This window comes from Galeopterus variegatus, unplaced genomic scaffold (genome assembly GCF_000696425.1).
Source record: "Galeopterus variegatus unplaced genomic scaffold, G_variegatus-3.0.2 Scaffold407, whole genome shotgun sequence".
Lineage (NCBI taxonomy): Eukaryota > Metazoa > Chordata > Mammalia > Dermoptera > Cynocephalidae > Galeopterus > Galeopterus variegatus.
Genome location: NW_007726518.1, coordinates 636823 through 656778, shown reverse-complemented (window position 1 = coordinate 656778; position 19956 = coordinate 636823). Strand labels below are relative to the sequence as shown.

Genomic DNA, 19956 nt, shown 5'->3' with positions numbered 1-19956 from the left:
ATTTTTATGCCAGCTTCTTCCCAAAAAAGGAAGAAAAAGTTCAAAGAAAGGATATGTTCATTCTATACATTTTTTTTTAATTTCGCCAAGAGACCTTCTATAGTCAGCCAAGCTTTTATTTTTCCTCCATGGCTACTACAGTGATCATTTCAAATGAGAGTCTTCCTTCTTTTGAAATACCTTTCTAAGTAATTAGCGCACTAAAAAAGAACAAAGCCATCTACACATTTTGTTTTCCTCTACAGACATTTTTAGGTCCGTGATATGATAACCAGGTGGCATTTCTCAGCCTTGCACAAAACACACACTTCACAGGAATTGTGATGTTGTGAGCCCCCCTTGGCCAGTGTCACGTGCCTCATCCATCCCCCAGCCCTATGGGGCAGAGCTGCTGGACAGTGCTCTCCAGTATGTGTGATGTGCCACTCCTGGTTCTCTGGTTTGTACACACGCTACCAGCTGGGAAGGTGCATGATAATCCAGACTAAAACAAGCCAGGAGAGTAAGCAGATGTAGTTAGGCATGATTTCGTACAGGAAAACCACAACAAGTTGCCTTTTAAAGTTTTATTAGCCTAAAGCAAGAGAAACCAGAGTGTAACCAGGTAACACACACTTCAAAGGCTCCACAGTCAAGATTTCAGAGCTGCTAGATCTTGGCAGCACCAAAGGTCACCACTACAGTATGGACAGTAACTTTGCAGACAGTCACATGCTACATGTGTATGGATACCACTTCCATGTGCCCACATCCACGAAAATGTTAGCTGTCCTCTTTCCACCCATTCTCTACCAGGTGTCTGTCATTTACCCTCCTATAAATATGTTGTTCAGCCTCGTGAAAACCTTAGCTTTTCGCCTTAGACAGATATAAAACAATAATCACCAAATGCAAAAATTGAAAGCATAATGTATGATCAACTCTTTGCCCACACATGAGGTCACTCAGATTAAGGCCATTCATTTGGAGCAAGCACACAGCATTCCTATGACTTCCAAGCATTTTTTCCTATCTCCGAGCTGGAAAAAATTCTTTCATTGGCCTGGTGTTGAGGTCGATGCTGGGATGAGCTTTGGTTTTGCCTGCTGGGGCGGTAAAACATCTGGTATCTTTTCCCCGTGTTTGTACACGCTGACGGTGAGGTCAATTTTCTCCCCTCCATATTTGTTCTTGACGTTGATGCTGTACTTCCCTGAGTCCTCAGAGGTCACCCCTTTGATGGTCATGCTGACGTACTTGGCCTGTTCCACCTTCACAGAGAAGTGTTCACTGAGCTCGATGTCCATGTCATTCTTGAACCAAACCACTTCGGGGTCAGGATTTCCAAACACCGTGCAGGTCAGATTCAAGGTCTTGAGAAGGAAAAAGTGGGCAGAGAAGGAATAATTAGACAAAGAGAAGTCATGTCACCTCTCTGGACATGGGTTCTCAGTCACACCACGTTATGTTTGTTGATCCTTCACATCATTGACTTCCAATAAGCCCTCCATGTACCTAAGACCCAGAGAAATCAATGCTAATTTAGTCTACTTATTCTCTGTCTTAATCCACCACCTAAATCAAATAAAGAATCTGAAGTTAAGCTCTACGTTTCACAGTAGATACATTTAGCCTGTTTCACAAATTTCCTTTATATGTAGACTTATGAATCCACTTTACCAGTTCCTCTGGCAAACCCAGAGAATATATTGTCTCATAACTAGTAAACTGGAGGCAGCAAATATGCTTTCAGCCTATGATAACAGTAAAGCAACTGCTAATTTCTCGATTACATCTTTATTATGAGATCCATGATTATTCAGTCTCAGAAGTCCTCTATGCTTTCTTTAGCTTCTGAAGAGGTGGTCTATAAATTTTTGCATTTGGGCCTAATAAAATTTTCTCAAGTATCTCTGTCCCTGTGACATTGAATCAGAATCACTGAAGCAACCAGAGAAGTAGCAATTAGATATCAATACTCGCACTGACAGGCAACAAATTAAAACTCCAATAAGTGGTTTCTGTTATATATTCCAAAATGACCTTGAGAATTGGAGCAGAGACTTTTTTTCCTTTCATTTTATAAAAACTGTGACATTTCATATTTGAAGTGGGTGGCTTACACTTTCACACAGATGGGTGGGTTTGTGGGGTGTGTGGTCAGCTCCTCCTTGTTCAGTCACTTCTTTGAATGAACAATCCCAGTATTAGGTTGTATCAGACCCTGGCGGACCCCGAGGGCCTACAAACAAGTTGCCACAACACCTGCTGTGAGTGCCTGAGTCACACTGTGTGTTCTTGTGGTCTCAAAGGCATTGTTTGTGGATTCACAGTATTAAGCTCTTCCGTCCTTTGATAGTACAGGGACTATCAGAGGCAGCCTAGGACAGGCAGGCCAGTGGGCGGGGAGCTCTGAGACCTCTGCAGGTTGAGCAAGAACATATAACCACTTTGCTCTGACCTAAGACAAGGGGACCGTGCGCACTGTGCTTAAACCCCCTTCCCACCCTAGTCTTATATCCTGCTGTCTCTTCTTACCTTGCCTTCCATTATGGTAACCACATCAGGCAAACCCCCGAGCACCCTGCCACGATCTGCAACATGAAAGGGTCTTGGTTAAGAAAACATCCACAGGGACTTTCCCAAGGAGCAGGCCCCCATGCGACGCACTATGTGGGCACCAAGGTGAATGTGGGGAGGAACCAGCACTCTCCCGGGAGAGGGCACAGAAGGAAAAGATGTATCTACAGTGCAGGGGTGAACCAAAGGCCAAAGGAACAGAGGTGAGGAAATCACTGATTCTGTGCAGGGGAAAGGTCATGAAACACCCTGGAAAAGATACAGGATGTGAGCTGGGCTTTGAGAATGAAGAAGAATCGCAAGTACTAAAGACAGGAGAGCTACGTGTATCCTGAGTCCCTCAGGAGGTCAAAGCAGCCCTGAGCATCTGGAGAGAGGATTTTGCAAGGGTGGATGGATGGGAGGGAGAAAGGAGGCCAGAGGATCTAGAGCTGAACAGGTAGGCGGGGGCCAGGGAGCACAGGACCCACTGCCGCGGGATTAAGAATGTGGGTGTTGATAAGGATTTTTGAATTGGGGCGGGAAGCTTTGCTGATTATTATTTAATACACAAAATTAATATTCTAAAGTATGGACCCTTTGCCCCACCCAAAATAGTTCACCATCCTTGTTATAATCTAACATGTACTTACTCTTCTCTGCAAATGCGGCAGCCCTAAAAATTAAAGGGGTCAGAGAGGAGAGAATGAAAAGAGAGTATTGAAAAGATGCCACCAACGAAAAAGCACCACACACGTCAGAGGCTCGCCAGTGGTGAGAACAAAAGAAAGAGAGCAGCACGTGTGCGCTCTATTAGAAGGACACTCCTGGATCACAGGATCCAAGGATGCGAGTCTGTATCTTTTTCCCGACGTCTCCTAGTGCCCATTTTGAGATGGGAAATGCCCTATCATCCAAATGCTAGAACTCACAGAAAAGTTTAGCACTTAAACTCTTGGGTTGGAGAGATTTATTTTGTCATCAAATTCACCAGATGGCATTGGAAATTTTTAGATATTTTTGAAAGTGTTGGTTTCTGGTTATCTCAGTCGTCCATATACCCATTCAACAAATATGTATTGATTAATTAGTATGAGCCAAAGACTGTCCTCAGTTCTGGAAACTCTAAAACTCAGACACATATTTGAAAATCGATTATTCTTTAAAAAGTTGCTCTGTGTGGTACATTGCCATGATTATAACAATTTCAGAAATTTATCATTTTACTTAAAGTAATCCAGCATTATTATGACTCTAGAAAGTCAATTTATAAGTGTATTTCCAATTTAGAAGAATGCCTACCATTCTACATATCGAATTACTTAAATTGACATTTTTATCCCAGGAACAGTACATTCTTTGGGTCCCATGTAGGCATGTACAGATTTTCCCACATGTAGCCAAAATGACTCCAAGTCAACCAGACCCCGTAAAAGATATAATAATAATCAAATATGCAAATCTTACTTGAGTTGCTGGAATTCTGCAAATGCTTCATCAAAAGCTGTAAGGAAATATAACACACATTATTAACTTTTTCAATGTTTAGCTTTTATTTATTCACTTGGATTCTCTACTAGTGAATTTGGTTAATGAAGACTGATAAATAGCCAAATGAATTTATTCAGCCAAATGGATTATTCAGAAATAACTTTCTCTGGATGAAAATCATAAAATCAGATTATTTCTTGGTTTACCTCTTTTTCTTCAGCATTCTAAATGGATCACTAAATACGAAAGCATTAGATGGTGGAGAATAATTCTCTTACCTTGTCCAGATAGGTCGAGTGAGCGTTGATGGTTATCTTTGCCATCAAAAATCTCAAAAGTGTATTTTCCTTTGTCCTTCTCCGTAGGTTCGCAGACCTGCAGCCAGGCCATCTCCTCATTCCCTCCAATTCTCATATGCTCACTTGAAGAAATCTTGGCATCTCTTTAAAAAAAGTAACAGGTACATATTCAATTTACAGTCTCCATACTATACACACAATACCTATGATGCAATATTATACATGTTTAGGTGGGGAGCCTTATCTAACCTGCTAATGCTGATATTCAGAATAGATTTTTCTGACTATTGTAAACTTATTAACCACATCAGTAACTGAGATCTAAAAATCTTCTAAAATTAAGTGATACTTAATTTTTAAAGTATGCTATTACGGTAGAGGGCCACAAAAATCGATTACATTGTGTATTACTGAATGCAGTTATTATCCGTATTCGAGCATCACATATTGCACACAGGTATTGCTATTCAACTCTGTACCCCACAGATATGTACAATCAACTATGTTTCAATTCTTTAAATTAGTTAATTAATTAATTAAAAATAAAGTATATTATTATTTAATATACATTTTCTGTCACATGATGGGCTTAAAAATACTCCATACAGTCTGGTAGTTCCTCAAAAAATTAAACACAGAACTATGGTATGACCCAGCAATTGCACTTCTGGATATATGTCCAAAAGAATTGGAAGCAAGAATTCAAGCAGATATTTGCACACCCATGTTTGTAGCAGTGTTATTTACATTAGCCAAATGGTTGGTAAGCAACCCAAGTGTTCATGGACAGATGAATGGACAAGCAAAATGTGGTGTATCCATATAATAGAATATTATTCAACCTTTAAAAGGAAGGAAATCCTGAAATATGCTACAACATGAAGGAAACTTGAAGACATTATGCTAAATGAAATAAGCCAAGCACAAAAGGATAAATACTATATGATTCCACTTATATGAGTTCCTAGAGTAGTTAAATTCATAGAGACAAAAAGTAGAATGGTGGGTGCAAGGGCCTAGAGGGAAGGAGTGAAGAGTTAGTGTTTAATGGGCACAGAGTTTCTGTTTGAGAGATGAAGACGTTCTGGAGATGGATGATGGTGATGGTTGCACAGCAGTGTGAATGTGCTTAATGCCACTGAATTATACACTTAAATATGGTTAAAATGGTAAAGCATATGTTATATGTATTTTATTACAATAAACTTTTCTAATTAAAAATAAAGTACTTGATACCATCCCTGCCTTTTAAGGCAGCATGAGCTCTATAACCACATTTGCAATATGTAAAGCCAACCTGTTCCTAAAGACAAATGTGTATAAGTGATTTCCTAAAGCTGCTTCAGTAAAGGGAAACATGAAAGATTTGTAGAATTTATAGTCCTGAGCACATGAAAACAGGACATCAGTGCCAAGCAAAAACTGGAATGTGAATCTGATACAGGAGGTGCTCAGTTTCCCTGGGCTCAGGTTTCAGGACAGGCCTCTGGGATTCTCACAATTCTCTGAGGTCTCAGGCTTCTCCTCTGGTCTCTCCCTTAGAGGAAAGTCATTGTTACCAGTTAGACCTATTTTCAGCACCAACACTGGGAAATGAGACCACATGGGGCTGGCTTATGCAAATCCAGTGGCTGGGCATGCTCAATAGAGAGCACAGAACATTATTGAATATGTTTGGTGCATGTGATAGAGTCTGACCAATGAACATGCTCCAGGAAGGGACTGACTGAGCATGTGCAAGACTAAATGTTACATAACTGGGAACCACTCCCTTAATTGAATATTCATTAGATACAGAAACTATAAAAGCAGAATCCCAGTAGAAGGCTGGGCTGCTGCTCACTTTCCTGGATGCAACCAGCACTTCACTGGCTGAGGTGTGCACACTTTACTTTGTATCAAACTTACTTTCAGCAAATGGCTGCTCACTCCCTTGAGCCAGCCCGCACTGTGTACCGAACTTTAAGGATGTTTCTCTGGCTTTTGTGTTAGACTTGATGTCTGTACTAAACTTACTTTTCTGTTAGACTCGGTGTGCGTCCCTGCTCAATCTCTCTGTGGAACCTGCATTTCTTATCTGTTATATTAAACTTCTTCTCACTGTCCACTGTGACTCTGCCCTTGAATTCTTTCCTGTGGCAGAGTCAAGAACCTGGTAAGAGGACGGCGTGGGTTGAGGCTGGCAATTGGGCCCCCGGACCCTACCTCTGACATCAAATCTATTTCTTTCATGCACCAGGTCCAGAAAAGCGAAGACTGTGTAAAGTTAGCTGGTTTGGGGTTCTGCAGAGAATTGGCTGCAGTGCTTGTTGCACATTGTGTTACCTTCCAATAACCAAGGATTCCTTGCCTTCAGTTGGGAACAGGAATTATCCAACCCTCCTCATCATGGTAGCCTTTTACTCAGTTGTTGTTTCATTCGACAAATAGGTATGGACCCCATGATAAATGCACAGCTTTGTGCTACCTTCTCTACAGATGGAAATAGCCTTCATGGATGATGCTCAGAATGTGTGCTTACAGATCATCAGTCTAGGATAGAAAGTGACAAGCCCCATGACAGCAAAACACAGACATCGGTGAGGCAAAGGTGCAGAGGAGGACGCTGGAAAGGCTTCGTGGAGGAGCTACCTGAGCGAGGCTGGAGGACAGTAAGATCTGGGCATGTGGGTGTGGACAGAGCATCTCTGGCAGGAGGAAGCACAGCAGCCCTGCGTGCTCACAAGAAGAGCCCTGCACAGCGGTCAGGCACACCGGATCTCCACGCTGATTTTACGAAATTGGCTTCAATCGAATTATGTAGACTCTCTGATCCTCTGCATAAAAGGGATCATGTCACACCTACCTCGTGGGGTTTGTTTCAGAATTCAGCAAGCTATGCCCAATATCTGGCATAGAGAGACACTCAAAACTTGTTAACTATTTCCCCTTTCATTAGCAGCTCCCCAAAAGAAGAGGATGGGAATATCGAACCAGATGATCCTTACAGAATCTCTCAATCTTGAGATCTTAAATTCTGTAGGTTGCTGACCCGGGAGCTGCATTAAGGAGGAGCCCAGGCAGCAGAACCCTTCCCTTTGCCAACTTGTGTTTCGTTCTCAGTGTGCCGCAGCCGTGCTGAGCCATGACTTGCACTGGCCTTGTTTCTTCATCCTCAGGTGGTGTAAGGGCAGGTGTGGGCCTCAGTGTGACACCTACGTGAACCCCTCACTCCATAGCAGACCATACCATGAGCTCACAGCAGGAAAGCCATGATGAAGGTGGCATTCACACCTACTCCTCCCTATGTACAAAAGGGAAAACGGATTTCACAGAGTGATTGGCAGTTCTGAAAAGAAAATATCTTTTGCAGAAAATACAGTGTGCACTGGATTGGTCAATCAATAATCAATCCCAAACCCTGAAATGCTAGTGGTGCTGAGAAGTCCATCTGTGCAGACACCCAGACATAAATAGACATCAATGCAATAGAAAAATCACAGCTTCATTAAGAAAGGCTTCTCTATCCCCTGCATGCACTTACAATTGGGTAAGCAAAGTAACAACAACAGCAGCAGTAACAATAATGGTCATATTGGATTATAGCTCATAGAATAAATATCCATTAGTCCATACTGATATAACTAAGTAATCAAATAAGTAAACATGTAGGGGAAAAGGGGTAGAACTTCCTTAACAGAAGGACTCCAATCAATAAACAAAGGAGGAATGGGAGATGTAGAAAATCACATTTAAGCAAAACCCCCAGTGATAATTTCTGCAGGTAAGATTCATTGTTGAATGCCCAAATCTGAGGGCAAAAGTTTGAGGAAGACTAAAAGAGAAGGACTCCAATCAATAAACAAAGGAGGAATGGGAGATGTAGAAAATCACATTTAAGCAAACCCCCCAGTGATAATTTCTGCAGGTAAGATTCATTGTTGAATGCCCAAATCTGAGGGCAAAAGTTTGAGGAAGACTAAAAGGCCTGCAAAGTTTTAAAGTATTTCCTCAGATATTTATTAATTATAAAGGAAAATACAGTAACTTTGCAGAGAAGAAATGCAGCAGACACCACCTTAACCAAGTGATAAGACATAATCAACATGGCTTTTGTCATATTCTCACTAAAATTGAATAACTTCAGTCTAATCAGGGGGAAAAATCACGTAAACCCAGACTGAGGAGCACGCTACAAAATAACTAACCAGGACTCTTTGCAAGCATCCAGGTCATGAAAGATAAAGAAAAACTGAGGCGTGGTCACCAACTGGGGGAAAATTGGGAGGTATGACCACTACATGCAACATGGTATCCCACATTAGAGACTGGGACATTTTTTAAAAAGGACACTAGTGGGAAAACAGGTGCAATTTGAATTAGATCTGTGGTTTAGTTAATAGTATCACATCACTGTTTATTTCCTGGTTTTGACAATTGTACGGTGGTTATGTAAGTTGATAATCTCAGGGGAAGATGGGTGAAGGGTATAAGGAAACTCTCTTTGCTATCTTTGCAATTTTTTGTAAGTCTAAAATTATTTCAAAATGAAAGATTTTAAAATATCATATATTTTAAAGATATATTATATATTTAATATATATTAAGACAAGTAGAAGTGCTGGTGAGTCTGAACCAACAGAAAGCTGTTATTCACAATAGATCCGAGGTGTAAAACAGCAGTGTTGTGTCTGGGTTGGAAAGTAAGACTTTGGCTCTTCTCAGTGTGGTCAGACACTGAGTGAACTCCATCCAGATTTTGTCTCCCTATTTGAAAAAAAAATGTAAATACAATGGGAAAATTCCAGACATACTGACACCCAGGCCCTGAGGCAGCAGCCCCAAACCAGCACCCTCCTTGGGATCCAGGCCAGAAGAGTCTCCACCCTAAGAGGCCAACACACCAACCCCCAGGCCCTGAGGCATCAACAGGCAGTTGAGCATCAGCAACACTCCCTATCACTGCTGCAGACACCGGGGTGGAACGAGTGGACCGTGAAACCCTCTGCCACAATGACTAAACACCAATAGAGAGATACTAGACATATGGAAAACTGAGAAAGCACAACACCACCAAAGGAATATAATAACTCTCAAGCTCTAGGTCCTATGGAACAGGAAGTCCTTGAACTGACTGACAATTCTAAGGAAACTAAATGAGATACAAGAAGATTCAGTTAGACAACTCAACAAAATGGGAAAAAGTATACAGGATATAAAAGAGGAAATGTACAGGGCTGAGCCCGTGGCGCACTCGGGAGAGTGTGGCACAGGGAGCGCAGCAGCGCTCCCGCCACGGGTTCGGATCCTATACAGGGATGACCAGTGCACTCACTGCGCTCACTGGCTGAGCGTGGTGTGGCCATTCTCAAAAAAGAAAAAACAAAAAAGGAAATGTACGAAGAAATCAGTGCCCTGCAAAAGATTGCAGCAGAGCTTGTGGAGCTGAAGGATTCATTCAACCAAATAAAAAACACAAGAGAGAGGTTAACCAGCAGGCTAGAAAAAGCAGAAGAGAGAAATTCTGACTTTGAAGACAACTTCAAAGACAAAAAAAAAATTAAAAAGAATTTTAAAAATTGAAGAAAATCTAAGAGAGATAAAAGACAAACTTAAGCACTCAAATATCCAAATCATGGGTGTTTGGGAGAAATCAGAAGGGGAGGAAAAAGGAAATGCCATTGAAAACATATTCAACAAAATAACAGCAGAAAACTACCCAGGTATAGGGAGAGATACCAATCTTCAGAATCAGAAGGCTCAAAGATCCCCAAACATATTCAACCCAAAAAGGTCCTCTCTAAGACGTGTTATGTCAAATTGGCAAAGCTCAAAGACAAAGAGAGAATCTTAAAAACTACAAGAGAGGAGCATCAAGTCATCTATAAGGGAACCCCTATCAGACTAACATCAGACTTTTCATCAGAAACACTAAAAGGCAGAAGAGAATGGGAAGATATATTCAAAATACTAAAAGACAGAAATTGCCAGCCCATTTCTTTACCCAGCAATGCTATCCTTCCAAAATGAAGGACAAATAGTATGTTTCTCAGACAAACAAAAACTTTGGGAGTTCACTACCACATGACCAGCCTTACAAGAAATTCTCAAGGGAATACTGGGTCTGGTATCTGAAAAACAGCAACCACTACCATGAATACTCAAGAAAGAACAAAACCCAGCAGTAAAATAAAAATGATAATAATAAAGAGATAAAAAGTTTATCTAACATCCCAAGAAACTAACAAACACAGGAGACAAACAGTAAATCAGAAAGAAAGGAAGAAAAAATTTTAAAACATCCAAACACAAATCAATAAAATGCCAAGAGTAAATCAATACATTTCAATAACATCTCTTTAATGTAAAAGAATTAAATTCCCCACTCAAAGGACATAGACTCACTGATTGAATTAAAAAGATGGACCCAACAATATGCTGCCTTCAGGAGACTCTCCTCACCCATGAATACATACATAGACTAAGAGTAAAAATATGGAAAAAGATATACCATGCAAATAGAAACAAAAAAAGATCTGGAGTAGTTATTCTTATATCAGATAAAACAGACTAAATCAAAAATCATTAAAAAAAAGATAAAGAAGGCCACTATATAATGATAAAAGGATCTATCCAACAAGAAGACATAACAATCATAAATATATATGCACCCAACATTGGAACAGCCAGATTTATAAAGCAAACACTATTAGATCTAAAGAAAGAGATAGACACTAATATTATAATAGTAGGGAACCTAAACACCCCACTCTCAACATTGGACAGATCATCTAGGCAAAATATCAACAGAGAAACACAAGATGTAAAGAATACTTTAGACCAATTGGACTTGGCAGATATCTACAAAACATTTCATCCAACAACCTCAGAATATTCATTCTTTTCATCAGCAAATGGAACATTCTCCAGGATAGACCACATATTAGGTTACAAATAAAGTCTCAACAAATTTTTTAAAAATGGAATTATACCATGTATTTTTTCAGACCACAATGGATTCACACAAGAAATCAATGACAAACAAAACTCTGGAAACTATACAAATACATGGAAATTAAACAATGATCTACTTAATGACATATGGGTCCAAGAAGAAATTAAACAGGAAATCAAAAAATTTATTGAAACTAATGAAAATAATGACACATCATACCAAAACCTCTAGAATATTGCAAAAGCAGTACTAAGGGGGAAATTTATCACATTAAATGCTTACTTCAGAAGAATGGAAAGAAGGCAAGAAAACAACCTAACACTTCACTGTAAATATCTAGAAAAAGAACAATCCAAACCCAAAGTTAGTGGACAAAAAGAAATAATTAAGATCACAGAAGAACTAAATGAAACAGACACCCAAAAAATGATACAAAGGTCAATGAAACAAAAAGTTGGTATTTTGAAAAGATAAGTAAAATTGATGAACCATTAGCAAAGCTAACTAAAAAAAGACAGAAGACACAAATAATAAAAATTAGAAATGAAAAAAGTGATATTACAACTGATATCTCAATCTACCATATGACCCAGCTATTCCACTGCTGGGAATATACCCAAAGGAATGGAAATCATCATGTTGAATGAATACCTGTACTCCCCTGTTCATTGTAGTGCTATTTACAATAGCCAAAAGTTGGTACCAGCCTAAATGCCCATCATCAGATGAGTGGATAAGGAAACTGTGGTATATCTACACAATGGAATACTACTCTGCCATTAAAAACAAAATGAAATACTGCCATTCTCAGCAACATGGGTGGAATTAGAGAAAATTATATTAAGTAACCTAAGCCAGGCACAGAAAGAGAAATATGGCACGTTCTCACTTATTTGTGAGAGACAATAAAAATAAATAAGTAAACATAGAAACAAATAAATGGGGCTGAGAATGATAAATTCTGGCAAGGAGGGTGAAGAAAGGGGAACCCTCATACACTGTTGGTGGGACTGCAAAATGGTGCAGCCTTTGTGAAAAATGGTATGGAGGTTCCTCAGACAATTACAGATAGATCTACCATATGACCCAGCTATTCCACTGCTGGGAATATACCCAAAGGAATGGAAATCATCATGTTGAATGAATACCTGTACTCCCCTGTTCATTGTAGTGCTATTTACAATAGCCAAAAGTTGGTACCAGCCTAAATGCCCATCATCAGATGAGTGGATAAGGAAACTGTGGTATATCTACACAATGGAATACTACTCTGCCATTAAAAACGAAATGAAATACTGCCATTCTCAGCAACATGGGTGGAATTAGAGAAAATTATATTAAGTAACCTAAGCCAAGCACAGAAAGAGAAATATGGCACGTTCTCACTTATTTGTGAGAGACAATAAAAATAAATAAGTAAACATAGAAACAAATAAATGGGAGTGGGGGGAAGAAGACACAACAATCACAACAATTCCTTGAATTTGTTAAGACAAGTGAACAGATATGATGTTGATGGTGGGGGAGGAGGGAAAAGGAGGAATTGGTAAAGGGACACGAAAATCAACTACATTGTATACTGATAAATTAAAATAAAATTTAAAAATAAATGAATAATGAAATAAAACCTGTAAAAGACAATGGAAAATTTCCCAAAATCTAGGAAATATTTGCATCTAGGTTGGAGACGACGGTGTTGAGAAATGCCTACTTCCTGTAACAAGAGCCCCACAAAACGCCACAGCCTGAGAAGAACTTAACTTATCCAACAACTTTTTGTTACTGCTCTCATAATAGTCGAAATCTTTAGCCCAGGCAGAGAATTTGAGACATCCTGTATTTTCTGAGGTGAAAAGACAAGCTTGTCTCCCACCCTTTAATGGCTGCTACATGCCAGGAGCCCTGTGGAGGGCTCCTCTGAGCAGCTGAGAGCCACCACCTGGGTCAGTCCTGGCACTTCCTCAGCAATTCCCACTGGAGCCCATCACTTGCCCACACCACCCCCAGCTTTGTCTTGTGGACACCCTAAGGGACAACAAACACGCTGGGGAAGGGTGTCTGAGGCATCCCTCGTTCTTTCAGTTAGTTCAAGGCTTCACTGACATTCAGGGGAGGCTTTGCAGTCAGACCCCTGCATGTGAAATCTCCCCAGCTGAATTAAAATATACATTCTGAGGTTCAAACGTGCTATTTTTTTCTTCTGTGAAGATACTGAGAAATTTCTTCAGTGCTGGGATACTTCTAAGTCTTAAGTGGTCAATACTTTTAACAATTTGAGGTCTAGATGATATATTAATTTCACCTTTGAGCAAGACAGCAAAATCCTTTTTCTGAACAGCATTTTTGCTGAGTTCCTCTTTGCCTGCTTCTAACTCGTTGAATAGGTTTTTCAACCCTTCCTTTAAAGTGGCATTTTCTACATTCCTTGATATGTTACTCAGCATTTTTAACCAAAGAACAACTGTCTTTGCTTACGCTCGCATTTCACAAATACTCATTGCACCCTATTGATCCAATGTCACCCATTAACACAAAATATTCTAGTATCCACAGTACAAGCCTTCAACAATCACATTCCCCAGGCATCTCAGACTTTGTGAAGTGGATCATTTAGCTTCAAATGCTAAATTATATTTCAACAAATTTTCATATTACTGTTTTCCCAGTTACTATCTATTAAGAACTCATTTAAGAGTCAAATAGTGGGGCCGGCCCGTGGCTCACTCGGAAGAGTGCGGTGCTGATAACACCAAGGCCCCGGGTTCGGATCCCATATACGGATGGCCGGTTTGCTCACTGGCTGGGCGTGGTGCTGACAACACCAAGCCAAGGGTTAAGATCCCCTTACTGGTCATCTTTAAAAAAAAAAAAAAAAAAGAGTCAAATAGTCAAATATAACCAAACATTATATTTCAGTGATAGAATATAACTACATAATATAGTCTAATATATAGTTTAAAATATAGTTTAATATTGTTTAATTGTCAAATAGTGAAATATAACTAAAAGTTATATTCTTTTAGTTTATATAACAATTTGAGGTCTAAAAGTTATATTTTAGTTACAAACATAATTTAACTACAAAAGTAATGCCACTTTTATAAGTCTGTAGAAGTTTACAATAATATCTTTTTCACTTTTTGTATCTAGTGCCTTTTTTACCTGATCAGATGTTGTTAATGAGTCAGAGACATGATCTCACCCTTATTTGTCTGTCTTCTATGATCAATCTCCTACATTAGATTTGATGCTTCTCAGTAGAGTAGTGGTTAGAATCAAACCTACTAGCATTCAAATCCCTGCTCTTTCACTTACTAGTTGAGTGACTAAACAAAATGATTTATGTTCCTCTCACCAAACATCAGTTTCCACATCTATAAAATGTGTTTATTAAAACCTAACTCAAAGGGCGTTTGTGAGGATTAAATGAGATAACGTGTTAAGTGTTTACCACAAAGCACCTTCTCACTAATGCAACATAACACATCCTTACACACACATACACGTGTGCCTCTGTGTTCACACAGGTGTGCATGGGGTATGTTTAATCTCTGTACCCCCAGACCCAGCACCGAGCATGCCCCTTACAATCTGCCAGACAAAGCTGAATAAGGGGTAGCCTCTCTGAGGGGATGGACATGTTTATGATGGAATATAGGACACATATTACAACTGTATACAAGTTACTGCAAGACAATATGCCATAAATAACAAGGAAGCACAGAGAAGGGAATGATTGAGTCTCCTTTTACAGGGGAAGATTTGATTCAGCTAGAAACACAGATTTATTCATTGTCTTAAAAAATAAATCCTTACAAACAATTATATCACAAAAACACATGCTTCTGTCTTTGAAGCTCTTGTTATTGAAATCCTTTAGTTAAAAAAAAAAAAGGTCCTAACTTTAATACACTCTCCCAATAAAACCCGTAACATGAGATCTGTGACTCCACCTGATACTGAATATCATACTACCAAAAAAGCAGACATGTAATATTCAAAACGCAGATGTGCCAAGACTCCAATGTATCTTATTATTTAATGTGTCTAAGCATAACATTTAAGACAAAAGCACAGTATGCCAAAACCTAAATAGGAAAAAAACACAAGAACATATATCCTTTCAGCACTTCAATTTACTCACAAATAGATTCATCTAAACAAAATAATGCTTTTTAAAATAAGATAGTCGTAACCATAAACTTTGCCTTTTAAAATATTAATTAGGTAAATATAATACCTAAAGGCATGGCATGACACTTTAGAGTATAGCTTATTGAGGAGCATGAGATTTGGGGATGTTGACAACATTGCAAAATTTACCTAAAAACGTTGCCCTCATGTGCTTAGGTTAAAGTAGAGATGGACAAAAAGGCCCAGTCCTGGCTCCATCTGCCCCTCATCCACACCTGAAGAGGAGCATGAGATTTGGGGATGTTGACAACATTGCAAAATTTACCTAAAAACGTTGCCCTCGTGTGCTTAGGTTAAAGTAGAGATGGACAAAAAGGCCCAGTCCTGGCTCCATCTGCCCCTCATCCACACCTGAGGTTCACCTTTGTCTGCGGTTATGTCCTAAGATGGTAACCCTGATGCTAGTCCTTTTCTCTCAGACTCTCTTAGATTCAGGGGTGCTGCTGAGGCTAGTTGTCTCAGATGCAGTCTTGTGGTATGGACATGAAAGAGCCAGACCCCAAGGGGCTGGGTCCACAGGGACTCATCCTGTGCTGTGACTCACATGAAAATCTCCGGTTGTTTTGACAGTGATCATTATCCACCTAGAGATGCTGTTTATACAAGCTTAATCCTGTCTTTCTTCTTTTATTTTAAATGTTGGGCTTGTTTTCTCCTTTTCCATTTAATCAAGCCTAGTGGGAAACCAACAGACTGGAAATTTGGAGCCTGCTCTCTAAATAGTATTTTTCCCTTACTCTCTGCTTGTTTCCAGGTAAAATGTGTGTTATAAGGAGAGCCACCCTTTGGTAAATGCAAGGCATTGAAGACATCTGTCTCTGCACCTTCAGGTACTTCTTTCTCCTTCTCCCGGATCATCCCCACTGCCGTGATGTTCCCTGCCCCAAGCCAAAGGTTGTCAAGACAGCTCAAAAGTATGAAGTTTCACAGGTCTGGCAGTGCATGACTTTCATCTCAGCTGTGAGCCCCAGGCTGCCCTGTCTGCATCCCGGCTACAGCCACTCATTCTCATACTTACTTGTGGTACCAGTTCACTTTCATTTCTTCTGTAAAATACTTCATGAAACACTGAAGTCTTATTCCTTCTGGGGTGCACAGAACCTTCAGTGGAGAAGCAGATGCTCCTGCAGAAAATAAAACTTCCTCAGATCTAAGAAGAGCAGCATGTACTATGTTATAATGGAAAGGTGCTATCACCAAATAGCTCTAATGTACCCATCTGCAAAGGTACTCTCACGTCTGTATATTTTAAAGTCCATCAACTACATATTCTTACACTTTATTCCCATGCCATATTCGTTCATTAAATAAGCATTTGCCATGCCAGAATAATTTGAAAAGCTCTTTTCTGAATACTGTAAGAAACATAATTTTTTTTAAAAAAAGAATAAACATCTGACTCTTAGCAGCCTAGCTTAAGAAACAGAGGCAAAATAGTATAGCAACAATGTACCATGTCAAATGCTACATTAATTGATCCAGATCTTAAGTATTGTAGAAAATCAGCAAAAGAGAGATGAAGAGCTAGCAGAAATGATCCAGAAAGGGTCAAGGATTAGGGATGGTTCTTCAAGATACCTAAAAATTAGGTAAGGAGGGAATAAGGCAAAAGAAACCACAGGCAATAAAAAAATCTAAGAAATAAGAACTTAGTATGTTTGGAATAAAAATTTAGACTGATTGTATTGGGGTAGATGGTTTGGGGGAGTGTGAGAGGTCAGGAAAGGAGAAGATTAGGAAGTAGCTTGTTATGATGGCAAGAGGTCTACATTTGAAATGGAATTGTTATTAGATGTGTAACGTTAGGTAATCTAGGTAAACTTATGGTATTCCCTAACCTAGAAAATTATGTGAACATAATTAGCAAAGATAAAGGAAAATAATAGGATTACAAACTACTGATGAGGATGCTACAGCAAAGAGGCTTTTTAAAATACTATTTCTTAATGTTGCTATGCAACTTGTAATATATATTATGAATCTTAAAAATACTCATAGTATTTTGCATAGTAATTGTACTCCTGGGAATTGAAAGGAAACATTCCTAAGTATTGAAAAAAAGCCTTTCTTTGCCCAAAGATATACATTGTACAGTTACTGTTATTATCCCTACAGAGAAGAGTTTAAGCCACAGTACCATGATTCCATGAAATATTATGGAACTAGAAATATTAGAAAGAGTAGATATGAAATCTATAAAAAACAAAGAAAATTATTATAAAATACATGGGGAAAAAAGAACAAGAAACAAACTGTCTTTATGATTCCAACTGTGTAAAGAAATAAAAACCAAAATAAAAATGGCAATGACTGCAATGTTCTCTACTTTCCATTTATTCCTAAATGAACCCATGGAAAGAAAGAACATCAACCAAAAAATAAATAAATAAAAACACTTTCTCTGACAGAGTTGCTGTAAGAATTAAATGGGATAACGTGTGCGAAGCCCTTTGCAGCACGTCAGGCCAAGGTAAATCACTGCCACGTGAAGGACTGGTACCTGCATGGACTTCCTTGCCTTCCCCAAACCCCACTGGAGGACTGACAGACTCTGAGCCCATCTCAGAGTTTTTTAAAGTGGAGAAAAGGGGCATGAGCTGTAATGGGCTGTGCAGAGGTCAGAGGACCAAAAAGTGCCAATAGAACCAAGAGGAGCCCAGAACTCTTAAGAGTCCCAGCATGTGGGGGCCCCAGGAACTTCTATTTGCAGGATTAAGGATACAAATAGGAGGATTATTTGAAAATCTGCGTAAGAATCAGAGAAACTGTGATCACTTTCTCCTCTCCCCCTAGTCAGGTGAGACCCTGTTTCCATCTATCAGGAAACCAGAGGTTCACCCTTTAGAGAATCAAAACTTAAAAAATAGCCCAGTGGGGGTGGGAGGGGGGCCCGGGAACATGAGTTAAAGGGTTAAAACAGTGGGACTGCATGAAAGTCTACATACTGAATGGCAAGACTCCCCCCCACCCAAATCACCCCACTTCCCCCACTGAATTTCTAGAATGATGCCTCTGGTGGAGGCACCAGACCTCCACCACCCCAACCAGGCAAAAAATTGGAGGATCCAAGCAGCTCGACAGCAAAGCCACCAGCCCACAAGCAGATGCACACCTTGCACCCACTAACCCTGGGCACGCTGCCCCTGTGGCTTCTGATCAGCCTTTTCTAATTGCTCGAATCTTAAATAGGATTATGCAGTCAAGAATCAGTAAATCTTTGAGGAAAGACACTAGCATGAAAGAGACAGAAAAACAAAAACAGAAAACCAAAGGAAGTGTGCCAATAAAGAAGGACAGACTTCAGATGCTGAAGAAAGAGAGGGCTGGGTAGAGGAAGTACCTGTGAAGTAAGGAATGAATGAGATCCAGGACCCAGAAAGGAGACCTCGGGGCAAGAGAGACAGCAGGCAGCAAAGAAATACGATGCCAAGAACAGAAAACACAGCAGACGGTCTGCATATGGTAGCAAAGAGGAGACCCGCCCAGAGCAAGAGCAGACAGTGCATGAGGAAAGGTGCCTGTGGGGTGGAACAGGATCAGGGACTGAGGGAAAGAGGGCTCCCTAAGGTGTCTCAGCCATGGAGCCCAGTGAGGAGATTCCAATCCCATAGTACCATTTACACTGATTTTCCAAAAATTGCTTTATAGGATTGAGTGCCTGGAGGTTCCATTCAGGGAAAGGTTATTTTAGTAAACACCAGGAAAGGGAGAGGAGGTGCAAGAAGGCTGCAGTGATACACAGAGAAGTTAACATTTCGCAAACGGAGCATTTCTGTGGGAATCCCATAAATGCAAGAAGTTTGCATGTGGTCTCATTTGCAAGTTGATACGTGCAGTGGTGAATGGATGAAAACAGTCAATGAGATGAGAAGTCCCCTTAAGAAACATTTTCTTGGGCCGGCCCAGTGGCGCACTGGAGAGTGCGCCGCTTAGGAGTGTGGCGGCGCTCCCGCTGAGGGTTCGGATCCCATGTGGAGACCAGTTCCCGCTCAGTGGCTGAGCGCGTTGCGGGCGCAACACCAAGGGTTGCGATCCCATTGCCGGTCAGTAAAAAAGACAAAAAGGAAAAAAAAAAAAGAAAGAAACATTTTCTTGGTGCCATTTGAATTCCTCGATGCCACTGTCAATGGGTGTAATATTCTTAACTATCCCTAATTGACATAATAGTAAACAGGTACATATCTGCTAATGAACAAAAATGCATCCTCTATCTTTCAGCATAAGGAAAAGTTAAGGTTAGGCTCAAAAAAACCAAAGACTCACTTAACATTAACATGGAATATGGGCCGGCCTGGTGGCGCACTGGATAGTGCGCTGCTTGGGAAGCGCGGCAGCGCTCCTGCCCGAGGGTTCGGATCCCACATGCAGACCGGTTCCCGCTCACTGGCTGAGCGAGGCGCGGGAGCAACGCCGAGGGTTGCGATCCCGTTGCCGGTCCCCAGTCCAGTACGGGGGCAACACTGAGGGTTGCGATCCGTTGCCGGACACGGAAAAAGACAA

General features: G+C 40.2%; 1 protein-coding gene across 1 annotated transcript in view; it reads right to left on the bottom strand.

Moving 5' to 3' along the window:
- Window positions 1–551: 551 nt before the first annotated feature.
- The window catches only part of MYOM2 (myomesin 2), a 107073-nt gene continuing 87668 nt past the window's right edge, over window positions 552–19956 (bottom strand). The window contains exons 29-34 of the mRNA XM_008568408.1: window positions 16475–16580; window positions 4308–4471; window positions 4006–4042; window positions 3192–3214; window positions 2518–2573; window positions 552–1352 (exon numbers count right to left, since the gene is read on the bottom strand). Coding sequence (XP_008566630.1) covers window positions 1035–1352; window positions 2518–2573; window positions 3192–3214; window positions 4006–4042; window positions 4308–4471; window positions 16475–16580 — 704 coding nt within the window. The 3' untranslated portion in view covers window positions 552–1034. The remainder of the gene's footprint in view (window positions 1353–2517; window positions 2574–3191; window positions 3215–4005; window positions 4043–4307; window positions 4472–16474; window positions 16581–19956) is intronic.